The sequence below is a fragment of the Artibeus jamaicensis genome, unplaced genomic scaffold, assembly GCF_021234435.1.
Source record: "Artibeus jamaicensis isolate MK-2021 breed Jamaican fruit bat unplaced genomic scaffold, CSHL_Jam_final contig_851, whole genome shotgun sequence".
Lineage (NCBI taxonomy): Eukaryota > Metazoa > Chordata > Mammalia > Chiroptera > Phyllostomidae > Artibeus > Artibeus jamaicensis.
Window position 1 is genome coordinate 12,005,291 of NW_026521986.1, and position 20,554 is coordinate 12,025,844.

A 20,554-nucleotide genomic window follows, 5' to 3' on the forward strand; every position below is an offset into this window, starting at 1 on the left:
CTTTTATAATAAGGGTCTCTCCCCCAAACCGGAAAGAGAACTCCTTAAAATATTGGAAGATCTTACCAGCTTCCTCAAATCCAGTTCCTGTTGATCTAGAGTTACTACCACTTCAGAGGTCTCCGGGGAGAGATGGAGAGTCTTACTCCACGGAAGCAAACAGGAAGCCATGGGCGGAGGTAGAGGGGTCAGGCAGGTTGTCTCCCTCCGTCCAGGACTATGGGGAACAGTCCGGGAGAATCGACAAAACACCACGCTGAGGTTCTGGGCCCGGTCAGATGGCCAGAGGGAGGGCCCAGTTTGAGGCCCGGGGGAGACCTTCACACTCTCCACTCCTCTGGGAAAAGGCCGCTGTGCGAGTCCTGCCTCCGTCATTGTCCCCTGGCGCTTTCCCTGGGGAGCCGCAGGCAGCAGGGTGGGGCTGGTGCAGCTGGTGCAGCAGGGCTCCTGTTCCCTCTGCTCTCTCCTCTCTGAGTCTGCAGCCCGGATTCTCCACGTTAGTCTCAGAGGCCAGGTCTTTCCTCCCTGCTCTTTAAAATGAAAAGTATTTTTTTCAGTGCAAAATAATGTATTACTTTCTATGAACTCCAGGGATAAGGAAATGTAAAGAATAGAAAACCCCTATAATGTCACCCTCCCCTGCCCCAAGATAACCTAAAGTTAGCAGTTTAAGTGCACTTCCAGAACTTTTCTTCTCCCTCCTGCATATATCCATTATGTGTGACTAGTAGAATATAAATGCAAGTAGAGCCCTGGCTGGTGTAGCTCACTGAATTGAGCACGAGCCTGCGAAACACATGATCGCGGTTCGATTCTCAGTCAGGACACATGCCTGGGTTGCAGGCCAGTTCCCAGCAGGGGACTCATGAGAAGGCAACCAGACATTGATGTTTCTCTCCATCTCTCCTTCCCTTCCCCTCTAAAGATAAATAAATAAAATATTTAAAAATAAATAAATAAAATAAATGCAAGTACATATTTTCTATTGTAAAATATCATTTTATGATGTACAGTTTTTAGTATGCTTTTCTATTTAATATAACAGGTGTTCAATAAATAGTTAGTGTACAATGAGCCATAATCTATACAATCTCCTACTATAGAACTTTTGAGTTGTGTCTAAAAACCCTTCCAATAAACATAATTATATATAATACCATAATTGAAATGCATATATATAATACTTATAGATACTTAAATCGTGCCCACCCATAATATGTATGTACATAAATATGCTAACAAACCACTGGATTGTGAAGAAGTGTTTCAGGTGCTTTCCGGTGTATTTCAGAGATACCCCTGAAATGCATGCTGATAAATTCACCTCACCTTTAAGCCAAGAGTTTTAGGACCTTTGGGCGTAGAGGCTGACTCTCCCAGATCTGCTCCCAAGTTTTTATGGTGATTTTTAGCCCTTGGCAGGGCGCCTTGACTAAAACCAGAACCAGAACCCACAAATGATTCCAAAGCTCAACAATGAATTGCAGACAGAATGGAAAAATAATCGTTTTGAAATTCATTTTATAATAAGATGGAAAGAATGACTGGGGAAGGGTGGAAAGAAAGAGGAAAGGAAAGAGAAAGAAAAGGAGAGTGGTTTCTCCTGATGGTTATTTGGACTGTTCTCATCTGATTCTAAGCATTGTAAGCGTTGCAGGTCTTCTCATGGAAAGAGTATTGTGACAGATCGTTCTTCCTGGCTTCTTCCTGGGCCTGACTGAACCTGCAATGGTTTCCTCTTGCCACCAGGCTGGTGGCCGGCCCCTCTGGCTCAGTTCTCGGAAGCCTGGAACGCCCCACGCCTGCAGGAGGAGAGTGTCCGCAGCCCTAGGCACCGTGGTGTTTGCTGACGCCACCACGGGGTGCCCGTGGCCTCCGGGGGCTGGTGGGGAGGTGGGTGCTGCTGCCGCTGGAGGGCGATGGGCCAGGACTGCGGGCGGCAGTGTGGCCCTCCACCAGGCAGCAGTCACACCAGTCCCCAGATGGAGACCCTAACTGTCACAGTGGCAGCACTGGGGACCAGGAACCGAGGCCTGTGGTCCCCACAGTGCTAGGAGAAAAGGAAAAAGGCCTTTGTGACTTTCCCATTTTTACCAAAAAAGAAAAAAAAAAGTGTTTCAAGGATCCTTCAGCTCTGTGAATGCAAATGGGGCCCGGTGGACTGGGGAGACAATTAGGCCAGACACTGAGCCCAGAAAGCCAAAAGCGGGTAGAAATCCAGACAATAGTGCCGCAGGCTGGGGTGCGGTGGAGGGGGAACGGATATGATAGCGAGGAAGGGGTTTCGATGTGAATGAATACTAATTAGTGACATGGATATTAATGATGACAGTAATTAACAGGGGAAAGGAAGGGCTGTCATTGTCCCAGGGTGAGTAATCAGTCTTGGCAGGTGATAAATAATGGTTCAGCCAGCTCAGCAGAAAGATAATCCGCCTGCCCCGGGGAGAGCTGTTGCTGATGCTGGAAACCTCTCCGTTTCTAGGCAACCCACAAAAGAGAACTATTTTTCTTTTGAGGAAAAAACAGGTTAGAGTCTCTCCCCCACCCCCAACTTGGGATTACAGTTCTTATTTGATTTCTGCTTTGTTCTTCATTTCCGAGGACAAATGTCGAACTTGTATAATTTGGCGGAAACGGACCCACACGCGCAAGCACACAGACACACTCTCCCTCGCTCTCAAAGAATGTGAATGAGGAGGAGAGTTTTGGATGCAAAGTTTAGCTCATAGACGTCAGCCCGGAGCCAGAGCCAGGAAAAGCTTAGAAGTCCTGCTTTTGAGGTTGGGAACTGAGGGGCTTGCAGGCCCATGTCAGGAGGCTGGTGCTGGGGGGTTGGGGGGTGCACAGAAAGAGCAGGATGGGACCCTGGCAGTTTCCTGTGCAGGGTTCATTGAACCTTGACATTCCAGAGAGCCAGAGAGAAGCACAAAGGCTAGGCACTCGGGCCTGACCTGGTCTCCCCACTGGCAACCAGTCAAATTTCTGGAAACCTTATTTCTGAGTGCAGTAGCCAGACCCCTCTGCCGGTTCTCCAGCCTTTGCGCTGGGCATCTATCCCAGGGGAGCTACTGGCAGGCCCTCTCCCTCCCATCAAGCTTCAGACCCACGCCAAGACCCGGATGTCTAGAAACGTTGCCCTTTCAAGCTGTTTTTTTAATCCCACATCCCGTCGTGAAAAGACAAGGCCACCTTCAAAGGTCTGCACTCATTTACAGTGAGGTGTGGGGGTGACAAAGGTGGACTGATCCGAAGTGCAGAATTCACCAGAAAATTGGACTCCTCTATCCCCTGTGAACTGTGCTGCCCTTCAAAACACTGGTTCTAGGTGCCACATTGCCCAAGGGAGGTAAACAAAAGGGAATTGGGACCGAAATGGGGAGGGACTGCAGGGCCTGGCGTGCAAGGAAGCAGCCAGGGACCCAGGCATGCTTCCCCTGGAGGGGGCACTCGAGGAGACTTTGACAGTGTGTTAGGTGAACTACCCAAATATTTGAAGAGCTGTCTCGCAGAATGAGGTCTGGGTTTGTTTCTAGTATCAGAACACAAAATCGAGGCCAAAGAGAGTAAGTCACAGAGGAAGTTGTGTTTCTGCTCATAGAAGTCAGAGATGATTTAACTGGGACAGGCTGGCTAGGAGGGGTTTTGTGAGTTCCGAGGTTCTAGGGTTTTCTAAATGCAGATCACAGTACCACTTGTCCAGGGCGTTGCAGATGGCACTCATGTATTGACTGGGGCAGGAGTAGATCAGCTTTAAAAGTTCCTTCTGACTCTTAAGATTTTATATTAGTTAAGACAATACTAGATGCCAAAATAGGTAAGCCCCACATTTGGGGGGGTTAACACGACAAACTTTCAATCGGGTCAGACCCAAAATGGACATCAATTTTCATGGTTCTTCAGAATCCCAGGCTCCTTCCACATTGTGGCTCTGCCCGCCCAGGGCCCTTGATGATTTCTCTATTCAGCCAACAGATGGGAAAAAAGGGTATGGGGCTGTGGAAGGTCATGTGGGAGTTTGTGTGGTCCGGGTCTAGAGGGGGCATAGGTCACTGCCACTGTCAGAACTCGGCCCACTGCAGGAGAGTCTGGAAGTGTAATCGAGCCGTGGGCCCAGGTGATAGGCAAATATATTGAAGTGTTCCCACAGGATGGGCCCATGATGGAAGAAATTAGAGATTCTTTGAGGAACCTGGTCAGCCCTTCTCAGTAAAGGGTAGGGAGCTGAAGATACCTCTTCCCACAGGAAATGGCCTGAGGGCCAGCGTGATCAAACTTCACCAGTTTGCCTTGGGGAAGTCATCCAAGTCTCTGCTCGCAGGAAGTCCCCTTCCATGTGCTCCCTGGAAAAATGGACACAAGATTGTTCTAGTGATCAGAGTGAAGGTTTTTTGGAAAAGATGGGATTATGACTGTGGAGGTGAAGTGATGGGTGGAAAGAGTTTGCTGGATAGACAAGCAGCTCTCCAGGTGTGTGCTCATGCAAATTAGGAGTCTCTTAGGTGAACACATTTCTTCTGCCACGGGGCTTAGCACCCTCGAGATCTTCAGTCGAATCGCTTTATCGTTGCAGGTACTGACATTGTGCAGTGGCTCATGAAGAACCTTTTCATCGAAGACCCAGGTACTTAACCTTCGATCCCGACTTTGTTTACTGATACCATATCAGTAAACATCCCATAACCAAGTTCCAGACTAGATTTTCCTACCCTCCTGAGAACTGGGCTTCTAAATGCAAATTCTAAAATGTAGGGTCACTCTTCTTACAAATGAAATTGATTTATTTTTCTCTACTGAATATCTATCTTTAAATTTAAACCACCCTTTGAGAAAACGAGCAGCCACTGAGCCCAATACAATAACATGTGAAATGAGATGAATTCTCATTAGCCACAGCAATTAAAGATAAGTTGTAGTGCTGTTATGGAACAGCTTTTGAGAGCCGTTCTTAAAATTGGATTGCCTGATCCACAATTAAGATGTTTAATTATTTGCCAAGATGCCTTCTGTTTTCTGCTTCTGCAAGTAGTGAAGGAATGATTTTTTTTCAACTTTAATTGTGCATTTCAGTTAGGAAAACCTTACCAGAAAAACAACAAAACTCTGGCCAAATAGTTTCCAAATCTGTCCTCCCACTAGTAAATAAGCATTAAATTTTATTTCATAGCCTAATTAGAAAATAGGGAGTTCCTGAAAAATGAAAATTCTAGATGAGTATAGCTTATTACCCATGTGTTGTTAGTTAATATTTTTCTGAATGTATTCACTCCCTGTCTTAACCGAGTATTCCCGATGCCCATCACTCGTGTTTATAAATACCCGCACATCTGTATTCTGATGGTCTTACAGATTAGACCTATTGGCCCCAAGTTAAATGGCCTCCAATTGCTATGCTTTTTAAAGATTTTTTCAAGTGCCCCTTCTAGGTGCCTCCTGTTCTCCAGCTGCGCTGCCTTGCTGGGGTCAGGATGTCAGCTCCGGCATTCCTGCATTTTAATCTGATGCTCCTAATATACTATCGACTACAAAACAGTACAATTTACATAGAGTTTGATTAAATGCAGTTGCCAGAAATCTGAGTGCCAGAAAAAGCAGGTCATTAATGGAAGTGACAGTAGCCTTTTTCACCACCTTGATTAATGACCATTCTCATGACTAGTGAAAACTCTTAATTCTAGTCAAGTTCTTCATCCCCAGGGGAAAACCCTACATGCTAATCCTTTTAAGGAAAGAAACTGAATCGACTCGTGTACGTGTTTTTCTTTTGCAGCCTGGACTTCTTCTGACTGTCCACTAATAAAACCTAGACTAAATAGGTCTCTACTAACACTAGACTAAAATACAGTTTAGTTCCATGTATTTAAAGTCAACATTTCTTTTGATTATAATGCTAACCTGAGGACCACCTTTCTTCATAGGGGTCTCTTCTCCTCCAAGAGACTGTTTTCTCACCCTTCTAAAATAATCATTCTATTACTGACATATTTTATTATTGTTGTTAGTCGTAGTAGTACTGACAGCAGAAATAGCAGTTAGTCGCGGTTAGTAGTAGTATTCTGAGAACCCTGAACCAGCTGGTGGTAGGAGAATAGGTTCAGGAATCCTCTCTGGCCCTGGTGTGAGAAGCTTCTGTGAAAGGTCCAGAATGACCAGGGTCATGGCTGGAAGGTCCAATGTACTCTGATGCCCTTGAGAGGACATCCAAGTGTTGACAACTATTGGGGCTTTTAGATGTGGTTCAGCAGGAGAAGTTAAGAAGATTAAGAACAACTAGCCCCGGCTGGTGTGGCTCAGTGGATTGAGTGCTGGCCTGCAAACCAAAGGCTTGCCGCTTCAATTCCCAATCAGAGTACATGCCTAGGTTTCGGGCCAGGTCCCCAGCAGGGGGCTTTCAGTAGGCAACCACACAGTGCTGTTTCTCTCCCTCTCTTTTTCCCTCCCCGCTCTAAAATAAATGAATAAAATCATTTCTAAAAAATAGAACAGTTCACCAGCTGGGAACAGAAGTGTGGCAATGAAACAAACAGAGGCCCTGGAAGTCGAGCCCGTCTCACGCCCACCACTCTCTCTCTCTTTCTTCTTCCTCTCTGCCACATTTCTAAGCAAAAGCCCTTTTTCCTCAAGAATGAAGTGAGTTCTAGCTCCCAGCCTGGTGACAGGAAAGTCACATTCTTACTGGAGTTTGTTCCTCCTTTTCTGGGAAAGGAGCAGCTGCAGGTGATGAAACACCCCTTTTCGTGCTGGACTCATGGTTCTTACAGCAAACCGGTCATCACTAAGCGAGTAAACTAAAACTCCGTTCTTTCGATTCCACCAGTTACAAGCGTATGTTCCTTCTGAAACAGGCCAGGTGCTTCTTAAAAAACAGAACACCTGGATTATATGCAACCTCTTGAAAAGTCCACGAGTAAAACCAAAACAAGTCACTTAAAAAAATTAGAGCTTATGAAATTAATCATTCCTAGAGACTCTTCTTGGTGTCCATAATTTCCACCTCCAAAAATCAGTTTTTACCAGTAAGAGTACTTTCATGTTTGTGAAGAATGCTTTTATATTATGCATGGTAGAATCATTTCAATTTATTGTTTTTCTTAGCTCTCCTCAGAATACATATAAATATAAGTTCCTAGTGATTTATGTGAATGTATTTATGGTTGGTGCTAAATTAACAAAACATGTTTATTGTTGCAAAAATATAAATATTTTTATCCGATTGGCCTCTCTGTGCCATTGCCCATGACACAGCTCTCCACAAAATTGAGGTTTTCCTTTATGTTCAGAAGAGAAGGGACTGTCACATCGGGGAACTCCATGTGAGTTCAAAGTCTCTACAGGCAGGGAGGTCACATGCTCATTTCTGAGGGTAATAAGAAATGATGGCAACAAAAATACGAATCGGAGCTGCCAGCATTTCATGAGTACTACTGACCCTGCACCAGACACTGATCAGCACTTTATATGAAATATCTCAGTGAAGTACCAGTTTATCTGCACCAAGTCTCGTGATCTTAACCGTGAGCACCTTCCTCTGGAAGTCTTGGTGGTGGGGGAGGTTAAAGCAATATCGGACTCACAGCGGGGATCCAGAGAAGTCCCAGACACACGGCAGCACTTCCCAACCACGGACATCTTCCCCCAGCCCAGTGCAGACATATTGTGAAATTGCCCATCAGTCCGTCAGTCATGCAGTTATCTAGGGGTGTGACATTGACTTCCGGTTGCCTTTCTGCTCTCACAGCCGACATTTCAGCTAAGTAGCCCCGCACTCTGACAACTTCCTCATTACTTCTCTCCCTTACACCCTGTCCCCACAGGGGAAGCAATACACTTGGGAAGCCTCATAGCTGCCCAGGGCTACGTCTTCCCCATCTCGGACCACGTCCTCACCTTGAAGGATGACGGCACCTTTTATCGTTTCCAGGTAGGCCCGCCAGTTCCTCTTCCCAAAGAACCTTTTCTTCTCATCATCCTCTGATCTCAGTTTAGAACCACATACAAATACTGTGGGTGTTTAAGGGAGCAACCCTTACCTCCCACCAGCTCTGGGAAAACCAAGAAAACTTGTCTGGGCTATTTATTACTTCACCCAAGCAATACAAAAAAAGCCCTCATGGAGAACCTACTATTTATTGGACAATTTGTGTATATTTCCTCATTCATTCTGAAGAACAAGCATCTAGAGGACAAATATCACAAATGGGAAAACTGAGATATTCAGAGAATTAATGGGGCACTTACTGAATCTGAGAGACAGCCCTGATCTGAGCCTAAGTCAGCCTGATAGCAAAGTCCTCGATCTTTCTACTGTACCGTGCTGACTTCCTGATGTGACATTTCTATTTGCTACCTACTAACCCTTCACACCCATTTTCCACTGTTTTTCTCAGATCCTGTCCTAGATCTGGGGCAGAGGATAAGGGGTTGTATTAAGGTCAAAACCAAAGGGTTTGGAAGCAGAGTTCTTCGGACAGGGCCAAAGGGTATCTTAGTCTGCTCAGGTTACCTTAACAAAATACCACAGACTGGGAGGCTTACCCAACAAGCATTCATTCCTCACAGTCCGGGGGGTTGGGAGTCCAAGATCAAGGTGTCAGTCGTGTCTGGTTTATGGTGAGCACGCTCATCCTGGCTTTCAGACAGCTGCTGCTTGTTGTGTTTGAGAGAGATGCTGTTTCCTCTTATAAGGACACTAACCCTATGGGATAGGGTCCCACCCTAATGGCCTCATTTAACCTTAATTACTCCCTTACTCCAAATACAGCCACACTGGGGGTTAGGGCTTCATTATATGACCTTGTGGGGACAAAATTCAGGAACTTGGGTCTTGTACCCAATAAACCATGCCAGTCTGACCTCTGTAGTTAGACTTCTCTAGTCTCAGGATAAGAAATTTGTGCCCTATAAAGTAAGTTTCCCACTTTCTCATTTATTTTGTTCACCTGGTTTCATTTCTCAACACCTAGATGAAAATGTCGACTGGCCTCAGCTGCGTTAAGAACAGGAGAGGGTTGGGCTATGCTGTCAGCATGAAGAAGATGGAGACAGAGCCTGTCCTGGGTGCAGGGGAGGGCTGACCCTGACCCCTAGGCAGGGGCGAGCAAGCGCTGGCATGCTTCTGAGTCCTGACACCTCTTCTCTTTTGCAGGCTCCGTACTTCTGGCCTTCGAACTGCTGGGAGCCTGAAAACACTGACTATGGTGAGCAGGGCAGCCACAGCCCACACTCAGGGTCACCCTGGGGACACAGAGGACAAATGCCTGGTGTCTCGTGACTGCAGTGTACGAGGAGGAGGCCCTCTACCCTGCTTAGCCCTTTGTCATCCACTTGACACTTAATAAACATCCTGTTCCACATAATGAAAAAAAGGCAGAGGACCCCGAAAGATGCAGCCATCAGAAGGAAACGAGGAAGGAAGAGGTCTATCAGGGGTGGCCAGTGTGTCCATTCTGTGGGACCGTGGAACACTAGGATCCCCGGCAACACAGAGCAGTGGCTGTTAACTGTTCCCTCCTGGGAGGACTAGATCAAGAGGCCACCTCCCTCTGACCCTTTCTATTCTCACAGACTTGCTAAGGCTTATTGATAACTCATTGGTGTTTTTGATCATTGTAATTTATGGGAAATGGAAACTGACCAGAGAGGGGTGTGCAGCATTTACCCTGGCCTAGAACGACAAACGGGGTGAAGATGGGAGCTGGGCAAGCGGGGAGTTACCTGTGTGAAGGGAGGGATCATTAGACTCTTGCCATATACTCTCCGTGGAGACTTTATTTCTACGTGCCAATCCTCTAAAGGAGTGATATGGACCCTCTACTTCAGATAAAGAACCTGAGGCCCAGAAAGGCCACCTCCTCACCCTCGTCACACTGTGTCCTGCCTGTCTGGAAGCCCCATGGTGGTGGCACTGTTCTACCTAGATCACTTTCTTATCCCCCAGTGCATGCCAGAGGCAAAGCTGGTGCTGAGTATTTGCTGATGGTTCTGGTTCCTGATTAAAGGTTCTTAGCAGACACTCAGCAGAGGCAGCAGAATTTGACCTCAGACTGAGTGGCTCCAAGGCCCATGTTCTTATCCTGGTCCCACACACGACATCATCGCAATAGCACCCACCCCTTTGCGCAGCATACTCATTGCTGACTTAGCTACTGGGTGGCCCACAGTGGCTCTCCTTGGCCCTGGGACCCCTGATGAGAGACCTGCAGCCCCTCCCAGGCTCTTTGCAGGATCCTTTGCACAAGGCAGTTAGATGCAGTGGGTGGTGTAGGGGTTGGGGCAGTGCAGGAGAACCATGCAATAAACTACACCCACAGGATTACCCACGTGAGGGCGGGGTAACTAGCAGTTGGAAGCAATCCTCAGGACGGAAGGTGGATAAGTCATTGCCTAATCAGGATGCGGATGTTCTGTCTCCAAGTCTGGAAAAGGGCCCTCACCCAGAGGACAGACCCCTCTGCTGTCTCATCAGCTGTCTGCAGGCAGCATTGTGGGGCCCTCTGGATCTGTGCTGTGCCCTAAATAATGTGAGAAGTGGATCCAACAAGGCTCCTGGCTCAGAGTGGGAGCTGCATTTGCCTGCTCATAAAACAAAGTGTTTCTGAGGCTGAAATTTTGCTAACAAAAGCTCAACTTCAAATTTGAATAATTGTAGCTCAGTTTCATGCAGCAGCCATGTGCCCTTGTGAATGTGGAAGCCAACACTTTTCCAGGCAACAGGGAAAGTGGGAGGATGGTAGACCAGATAACTGGGCCCAAGTAAGATTAAAATATTGAGTATAAGGCATAGGCCATCTGCCACTGCATACAACAGGCATTATTTCCCTTTCTCTACAGGTTTTCTCCATTTTATAGTTTTAGGTGTGCAGCATACATAGGAAGAGAAATAACAACTTATGTCAGGCTCTCATTAAAGCAAAATTATTTTTTTACCCCTATGTCTCAATTCTGGCAAATCAGATGAAGTTAAGGTACAGGATTCAAAATCACTCACAGCATTTCCAAAGCAGTTTAGTCAGAAGATAAGTATTTACCAAGAATTCAGCACAGTGGGCCCTAAATTGACTAGCTCCACTAGCTGTGTGATCTTAGCAGGTTACTTAACCTCTCTGTGCCACAGTTGCCTCATTTTAAAAGCAGAATGGTAATAGTAGTTGTCTCCTAGTGTTGTTTTGTTAGGATTAAGTGAAATGCAGGTGAGGTCTGGTATGCAGCACGTAGTAGGAAGTCTATAAAACCACAGTGGTGGTTGGTGTTGTTACTCCTAGGCTGATGTGCCATCTTACTGGTTCTGCAGTGGCCCTTTTGCCAGGAAAAATCTGAAACTGAGGCTAAGAATTCAAAACAGGTATGGTTTGGAGTGGCAAAAAACCAGAAATTTTCATTCATTCAACAAACATTTCCTGATCACCTACTCCATGTCTAGGGCTCTGTCACAGATTTAGGTGAGTCACAGTCATACCCTCCAAGCATTCCAGGAAGGTGGCACGGTGGGGGTGAGAAGGGCACAGTGAGGAGTCTGATCTGCAGTTCAAAGGTTTTAAGTTGATGGAGAAAGATGGAGAAGGTTGAATTGTTTGAGAGCAACAGATTTATTTTAAAAGCCTTCATGGGCAAGGAGAGACATTTAGAATGGATCCTGCAGTTTCAGGGGGCCATTGTGGATCCCCAGTAGTGGAAAGTGACCTGAAAAGGTTTCTTCATCTGTGAAATGAGGATAATAACTGAACCCACTCCATGGGATTATTATGAGAATTAAGTAAGCAGACCTCTGAATGTCAGGAAGTGCCCAGCATTCGGGGAGCTTCATATACGTGGTAGCTGCTATTAGGGTGATTTCCCCCACACCTAAAACAGGGCTTGGCACATAAGAGATATTCAATAAAAATTTTAATGGGTAAATAAACAAGTAAATGGGACAATGAATGTCATAGTAGAAAAAGCTCTGAACTAGACCTTAATTCTATTTCCACCTCCTCCACTAACTAACCCGTGAATAAATCAATTCACCTCTCTTGGCCCTTAGTTTTCCCAGCTGTCGATGAGGGGTCTGCACTTTATGGTTGCCAAGGTTACTTGCAATGCTAAATTTCCACTGTTCTAGAAAGTAATCCCTGGGTATGGGGAAAATAGAGAAATACATACTTTCTATGTTCCCTAGCTTAAGAGATTGAGGAATAATGATGTCGTCATTAGTAAAGACTGTTTGGAAAAGGAGTCAGTTTTTTAAAGCACATCGAAGTAGGATGAGGTCAGTTTTTTTAAATGTTTAAAAAAAAAAAGTTTTTTTAAATGTTTAATTATACGCATAGCACATGAATCCATTCTGTCTATAAATTGTTTGTGTTCTACTTCTTGACAATTTACATTTTAATTTTTAATTACAGTTTACTTTCAATATTATTTTGTATTGGTTTCAGGTCTGCAGCATAGTGGTTAGACAGTCATATACTTTACAAAGTATCCCCTCCCTTATATTTTTAGTACCTAACTGGCACTATACATAGTTGTCACAATATCATTGACTATATTCCATATGCTGTACTTTGCATCCCTGTGACTGTTTTATAACTAGCAATTTGTGCTTCTTAATCCTCTCACCTCTTTCACCCAAGCCCCAAGTGCCCTTCCCTCTGGCAGCCACCAGTTCACCCTCAGTAACATGTTCTATTTTTGTCATGGGGATACACCATGAGCTTGTGATGGGGTCAGGCAGCAGTGCCCGATGTGCGGGCAAGAAGACAAAGATTTTTTTAATGAGTAATTAAATATCCAAGAAAGACCAACATCTGAGCTTAAAGCCAGTCTCCCAGATGCCCTGTTACAGGATTGGCTGCTGTTGCCAGCAGTCATTTGATTGCTTGGATGTTAGAGCAAGCACTGTTGAAGGCACCATGGTAGTACAGACAAGCCCAGGACCTGGGCCAAGAAGAGGTCCATTCAACAGCTACATCCTACCCCCCATAGCTTTGGTGAACAGATTCCCTAATATGCAACATCAGCCACAGGGAACGTGAGCTGAAGGCATGCAACCGTGTAAATCATGGTCATCAGGAACAGTACCAGCTTTCCATTCCTTGCATAGTACTTGATACTTCATAACCTAGCTGGCCCATTTTGACCCAGAAAGGTTGCAGATTTCTCAGGATGATTCTGCCTAAATAAAGTCCTAATCCAACTTAGACTTTCTTGAGTCTCACATTTGACCAATCCAAAATGTGTCTGAGGCGGCATTGTTAAAGCAGCCACCACCTCCACTGACCTGCACTGCTCCTGGGTGGTCCAGACCAGGCCTGCCGGAGCCGGTGACCTGCCAAGCTTCCTGCTTTGGGTTGCCCCCAGTTCCAATGACCGCCTAACTGGTGGTCCAAGGGGTGCCTTCATCCCACACAGTGGAGAGCTGTAGCTGCTTGGTTCATTGAATAAGTTGGTAAATAGAGAATCATGAAAAATGATACAGACACACCTTAATGACTTGAGATTAATGTAAGATATACAAAGGAATATTCATTTGGCAGCCTTTCAAAGTAGAACCAAAGAGTCACTTGGATTATGGGTCCCAATAATTTGGTTTTTTGTTAAGTAAACCACACTCAAAATAAATCATCCAGTTTGGGCATCTTTAAAACACATCAAGGATTTAAAAACACTTTTGAAACAACCTGTATGTTTACCTCTCTGAAAATTCTTATAATTTTTCTCATTTTTTTTCAGTTATCTCACCTGCCCCAAATTCATCAGCTGTTGTCTTAGCCAACTCCTCTTTATCAAGTTTGTTCTGAACCGTTCAATTTCACAGGAACAACTCTCTCTTGTCACATTCACTGCATCAGCATATGTAATATTCAGGGCACTGACATTAGTCAAATACAGGCATGCCGAACATAAGCAGATTTGAGAACAAACACGACTGACTCTCATCCACCTACAACGCGACTGGTGTGAGCAGAGCTGTGGGCAGACGGAGTAGGCTGCTAACCACAAGGTTCCGGCATATCCTGGGCTGCTGTCAGTAGATTTTTCAGACCACGTGGAGGAGGTTGTTTAATTCAGCCAGGAGTTGACTCAGTATCCTAGTGTACTTCAGTTGTCAAACAACAAATAGGTCCTCTCCGGCCTTCCCCTCTGATTATTCTATTGTTCATTCATACCACTTACCTGTTGCCTTTTTGGATTGGCCTGTGTGGCACTGGAGACAAAGGGAGATACAAAAGGAGCAGAGGTAGGAAGTTATAAAGGTCATGTTTGAGGAAGAATGTCAACTGGCAACCGAGGGCCAAGAACCCTTCCTCCACTTGGGAAGAGAGACCTGAATTGCCCTCTGTTCACTGACGCCACTGGCAGACCAGGCCCCGGGCTAGGTAGGACACAGCCTCTGCCCTTGAAGAGCCTTCAGCATAAAGCAGGGCACTGTCTGGTAATCCCACTGTTACAGGGCACTGGGATTAGGTTCTATGGATGAGGACGGATGGGTGTGACACCGAGCATCTGGAACACCAAGCTGGGTTTTCAAAGATTAGTAGGAGGTGGCCAGATAGACAGAGGGAAAGGAGAGGGGAGAAGGAAAGGGCTTTTACGGAGCAGACCCATTTACAGGGGACTGAAACTGAAAGATGTTTGGTAGTCTCACATGCCTAGTGAGAAAGGAGGAGACAAGCACACTGGATCTTAAAGAACCAAATCTGCTACTCACAGGAGCCCAGCCTTTCTTTCGAGCTCACTGAGGAGTCAATACAGGCCTTTTAGGCAGGAGGGTAACATGGTTATATTTGAGATAGAACACCCTGATGGAGCATGTTTGGGGTGAAGGAGAGTGAGAAGGATGGAGGAGGGTTGTCTGAATTAGAAGATAGGGCCCTTGCCTGATCCTGACCTGCAGAAAGATTCCTAGAGATGGGGTGTCATAGATTCTACGCAGAAACATGTTCTTCAGAGCATAGTGCTGGGAACTTAGCCAGCTGGGCTGGCTGGATGGCTGGATGGCTAAATAGGTAGATGGATGAGGGGATGGATGAGTGCATAGAAGGATGGATTTGTGATTCCACCACACTGTTTTTCCATGTGTTGTAATTTCTCTTTTTCCCTCAGCCATCTATCTCTGTAAGAGGACAATGCAGAATAAAGCAAGGCTGGAATTAGCTGACTATGAAGCAGTAAGTATGATTCTTTTCCTGAGTGGGTATGGGAGGAGAGTACAACATATCTGCAACTGGTTTTAGCTCATATTTTTCCCTTTTCCACACCCCAATTCTTTCCAGATAGTGGAAAGGAAATCTCTTCTATTTCCCCTCCTTTGTTCTCAGCCCCTCTTACATCGCAATAAAATTGCACCTTTATGTTAAGCACTCTCAAAACTCAGCAAACAGAAAACAACTACACTTATAAATGGGCCAAGAACTTGAACAGCCACTTCACCAAAGATGACAGAAAGATGAGTAATAAGCTCATGGAAAATGTTCATCATTCACTAAGATTAAATCCATGCTAGGTACTACCTCACATATTAGGGTGGCTAAAATAAAAAGTACTGATAATGCCAAGTGCTGGTGAGAATGTGGAACAACTGGCACTCTCCCACACTGCCGGTGGAAATGCAAAATGGTACAGCCGTGCTGGAAAATGGTTGGGCAGTTTCCTATAAAGTTAAACATACGGTTTTCATATAATCAAGCAATCCTACTGAGTCAGAACTTAGGTTCACACCAAAACCTGTGCAGTAATGTTCATAGTAGTCTTATTTGTGATGATCAAAAGCTACAAACAACTCGAATGAACTTTAACAGGTGAACGGTTAACTAACCTCTGATACATCCTTATAGTGGAATACTACTCTGCAGTCAAAAGGAACAACCACGTAATATATGCAACCCCTTGGATGAGTATCAAAGACATGCTGCACAAAGGAAGCCTGTCTCAAAGGTTACAAACTGTGCTATCCCATTTATGTGACATTATTTTAAATACACAACTATCATGAGGGAAACAGGTTAGTGGTGGCTGTGAGATATGAGCGGAGGTAGGGTGTGGCTATAAAGAGAGTGTGAATGAGTTTGGGGAAGTGAAGGAACTATTATGTATTCTGATTGTGATGGTAGTTACATGAATCCAGGCATGTGTTCAAATTCATAAAACTGTACACCAAGAGGGAAAAAGTAAATTTAATATATAATACAGTAAGTTTTAATTTGCTATATGCTAATTTTTTATTTTAATATATGATTGATTTTTAACTGCATCTTTATACCCAAGTCACCTTTGCTTGGCAGTAGAGGCAGAATCTGAAGATCAAGTTCAATCCAGAAGACAGATGACTGTCAAATGAAGTGTGTGCTCTCCCAACTGCCTCCCCCTCCACCCCCTCCCACAACATGTGGTTCCATGCAAGAACCGGAGGCCCACCAGCACACTCATATCCATTAACAGAGCCTGTCTCGAGAGAACTTGATTTTCACAGATAATTTTTTTAATATTTTTAACTTTTGCTGAAAGAATATTTCCCCCAAACTAAACTTTATAGGGGCTACTGATAATGGGGGAAATGGGCTAAATTTTCACAAACTGTCCAAAGGAGGTAATATTTGTTTTTTTCTTCTTCTGCTATATAATGTTGTGCTTTGGTATTTGTGAAAAATATGGCATTAACATGTTTGTTCAGGTTAAAGTTCTTTGTAAAAGTGCTTAGAAACAAAAAAAAGTTTTTTGTTTCCAAAATGCAGTCATTTTATTATTACATATGCTCTTGGTAAAAACAAACATTCAAACAACAAAGAAAGGAGAGAAAAGAAGCTGTAAGCTGTCTCCCCAAAGCTTTTTCCTGTACATACATTTTTTCTTCACAAAAGACCTGAATGATATCATAAACATTATTGTGCAAACTACTTCTTTCCCAATCTTATACTGTAAGTATGTTGAGAATCTTTTCATGGAAGTAATAATGATCTACATTATCATTTTAATGGCTGCCTAGTATTCCATGGTATGACTGTGCCGTAATTTATATAACTGTTCCCCAAGTGCCTGGCATGTAGGCATTACCAGCTTTGCTTCCAGTAAACAATGGAAGAATCAAAAGGATGGGTTTTTTGAGGTACTTGACACCAAGCCTAAATAACTGAATTTCCATGTGTTGATCTTCAGCTGAGGCTCCTTTTATATTAATAATCCACTAATGGGAGTAATCAATTCGTGTTGGCATGAGCTCTATGAAAATACATAGCACAATGTGGGCTCCGGCCTGGCATTCCATCAGCATTAGGCAGATCATTAGGGGACCTGTCAAACACCCCCCCTCACTGTCCTGTTGTGTCCCTAGATAAGTCTACAGACTTAGAGAAAGTTTCTTCCCTCTTCCTCTCAAGGTGGCACTGGATGCCTTTGCTTTCTTTCTGTTTTGGGGTTTTCCTTTCATGAACATCACAAACATGGATCCTCCTTCTTTCCTACTACCGAACCTGGACTTTCAAAGACATTAGTGCCAGGTCCTCTGGGTTCTTTCCTGCCCCCTTCCGAGACCCCTGCTGGGAGCTGAGTCTTGAGAAATCCATTCTTAGTGTTGCTATCGGAGATGTCCAGTAGGTTGCAAAGACCGCCTTGTCCCTTCCCCAAAGCCTGTGTGCATAGCCACAAACCATTTACCTGCTCTTCGGTGGCTTTGACAAGGGCTGCTTGAGTAATGTTCTTGTAAAGTACACAATAAGAGAAGCATCAGATGAACCACAGAGACTTCAAACTTAATGGGTATGGAAATGAATATTAATAGTCATGCTCCATACAGCCAGGTCTAGTGCAAAGTCAAATTGGGTTCATGTCCAGTGGATTTAAAGTGGGGCCCTGCTATTTTGTTGGGAGTAACCAAAATAGATGGCTGCCCTGTAATAAGCATAGGTGTCGATGTGCCAACTTACGATGATTAATGCCTTCTCATTCATTTTCATTTCTCATTAGGAAAACCTAGCAAGACTCCAGAGGGCCTTTGCAAGGAAGTGGGAATTCATCTTTATGCAAGCAGAAGCCCAAGTAAAGTAGGTGAACTGAATGGAGAGCCTTGCAAAGAGAAAAAGTCTCTGGGATTTGGAGGTGGTGCGAGTGTGTGGTTGCCAAAGTTCTCCTTCCACGGCTGGCCAGCTGTGGTCAGTCCCTGTCGCCTCTCATGAGAGCATCTGAGCAGAAGTCAGGGTCACCTTTGTAACCAATGGCACTCTAAAATAACTTCAAAAATGTGTGTTCCAGCAGACAGTAGCATTCCTCCCAAATGTAGAACTCTGGTTATAAGAAGATGTATTTAATTCCCCAAAGGCATGTTCAATTCTTCTCCTGTGCTCAGAGGCTGAAAAACATCAGACCTGTAGATCTGGAGATTTTGTCTTCACAGGAAAACATAGTTAGTTTTAAGGAGGCCAACAAGTAGCCCCTCACCCAGTTTCACTGCACCCCACCCCCGGGGGTTCAGAACCAATCAAAACTAAAGCACAGAAGTCAGACATTCGGAGTCTGAAATGTCAGATTATTACTGATAAAAGCTAGATGTATAGTACATGACTTTGGGTCCATGTCCTTAGACTTCCACCCTGGAATTAAAATTACCCACCAGGGCAGAGTTGACCCCCGTGAGCTTACTGCATGCAGAGAACAGGCGTTCAGAAAGAGCCAGCCTGAGCTTGCTCAGTTTCTTCTCTCAAATCCTCCAGTAAGTTACGCCACTCTTCCTGCCCTGGAGTACAAGAAATGAAAGAAGGAGATAAGTCAGAGTGTTTTCCCCATATGTTTCCTCCCAGAGAGCGTAGTAGAAATTCCGTCCTCTCTAAGGAAACAGGAGAAGTGGGCAGTGAGTGTCTCTAGCCCACACACATGGTTGTCAACCAGATTCTTTCAGTTCCGGGACATGGACTTGCTCAGGTCGGGTTCCCTCTTAGCCTTTCTGCCAGGGGTCTGTGGTTCTGTCAGGAGGGTTAACAAAAGAAATGGGTCAGAGGAGGGGAGGGATAGGGATGCTGAGCTGGGAGAAGGTGAGTACCTTTCCTCTGGGCACGACTTGCATCTGAGCAGGGCCCCCCTTGGGGTCTTTAAAGGACCCCCTTTGCATTCTCTGGGCAGTGTCTCAGCCCATCGCCCAGGGCTAGGTCTCCAGCTATGTGGGTAAGCACTGATCATGGGTATGGCTAAAAATGACCTCAGGCCGTGGGGTCCCATGGCCGGCACAGTGCCATAACCCTCCCCCTCTCTTTGCAATCTCTGTCTTTCTACCACATGGTATTCCGGCACCTGCTGCCCACCCCGGTGCTCCCAGCAGCCTCTAAAGGAGATGGACCCCAGGCACTGGGTGCTTGAGCTGCAGCAGGACCCTGAGGAAGGAGAAAGCAGGAGGGTGGGCGAGTGGGTAAGAAAGAGGCAGGACTGAGTCCATGTACTCAGAAGCCACCAGGAAGCAAAGAAGAGCTAATTTGTACTTTTAGAATCACACAACATGGCATGTTGTAAAGGAGGGGAGATTGCCACTTTGTGCATATATGGTATTTCTTGATTAACTTTTTTATTAACTCTGCGATTACATTATAATCGTGGGCCATTTAAGTGCACAGTAATTATCACAAAAATCACAGGGTGAGTATGGGCTTATTTCAGTCCAGTAAACTAAATTGCTCCCAGGAGAGCCAAGAACCAAAGGTTACACAGCGATTAATCTGAGTTACTTTTTACTTAGAGAGAGGATATGAAGTAATACAGGCTTTTGTATTTTAAAGCCTCTTATCTATGTTCCTGATCAGCACATAGAATCTGTCTTTGTCACGTCACCTGTGATTTCCCTCTTGCAATCTGTGCCTCCCCCAGCTGAGGCCCATGATACTTGCCTTCTGAATCTTGTCACACACTAGGGCTATTACTCTGCTATTAGAAAGCCAGATGGTTTAAGTGACTCTTAAAACACATGATTGCAGCATTTCGAAGACATTTTCTACCAGCTCAGAATCTAAAGCTAACTTTCAAATTGAGGATGAAACACTGTGAGCCTATGGTTAGTCCTTCCTGTAACTTGAGTACACAGACAGTATCCACTTTCGATTGTCAGTGGATGATTCCGTTCTTAATAATTAAATAACAATTCAGATGGACCGGAGCTCCCCGTCCTCTCCTTGGGCCCTCCACGTCCATCTCACACGTATGGGAATCAGCAGTCTGATCTAAAACGAGTTCTCTCGCCCTGTGCAGACTTCCTGAGGTCGCCGTGGGGGACTTATCTACCTGTACTCTGCACAGAGCAGGGACCACGCACGTGCCCACTGTCCTGTGTGCCCTCAGCGCCTGGCAGCACGGGGCACAGAATGCAAAAGATACAATTTCCTTCCCCTTCTCTTACAGGATTGATCGGAAAAAGGACAAGACAGAAAGGAAAATTTTGGATAGTCAAGAACGGGCCTTTTGGGATGTCCACAGGCCAGTGGTGAGAAGGCTCTGCTCCGTTCTCTAGGTTTTCTTATTTCCCCACTTCCTTCTTGTGAAAGAAATGACTATCTTTAGCCACCAGATGTCTCATTCTTAAGAAAATTGCTGAGGTTTGTGAAAT

General features: G+C 45.1%; 1 protein-coding gene across 13 annotated transcripts in view; it reads left to right on the forward strand.

Moving 5' to 3' along the window:
- The window catches only part of RGS6 (regulator of G protein signaling 6), a 483,104-nt gene that overhangs the window by 393,720 nt on the left and 68,830 nt on the right, over nucleotides 1-20,554 (forward strand). For all 13 annotated transcript variants that reach the window (XM_037127608.2, XM_053673234.1, XM_053673229.1 and 10 more), the window contains 6 exons: nucleotides 4,574-4,624; nucleotides 7,815-7,921; nucleotides 9,146-9,197; nucleotides 15,082-15,146; nucleotides 17,938-18,014; nucleotides 20,350-20,431. In XM_037127608.2, the coding sequence (XP_036983503.1) occupies nucleotides 4,574-4,624; nucleotides 7,815-7,921; nucleotides 9,146-9,197; nucleotides 15,082-15,146; nucleotides 17,938-18,014; nucleotides 20,350-20,431 (434 nt within the window). The remainder of the gene's footprint in view (nucleotides 1-4,573; nucleotides 4,625-7,814; nucleotides 7,922-9,145; nucleotides 9,198-15,081; nucleotides 15,147-17,937; nucleotides 18,015-20,349; nucleotides 20,432-20,554) is intronic.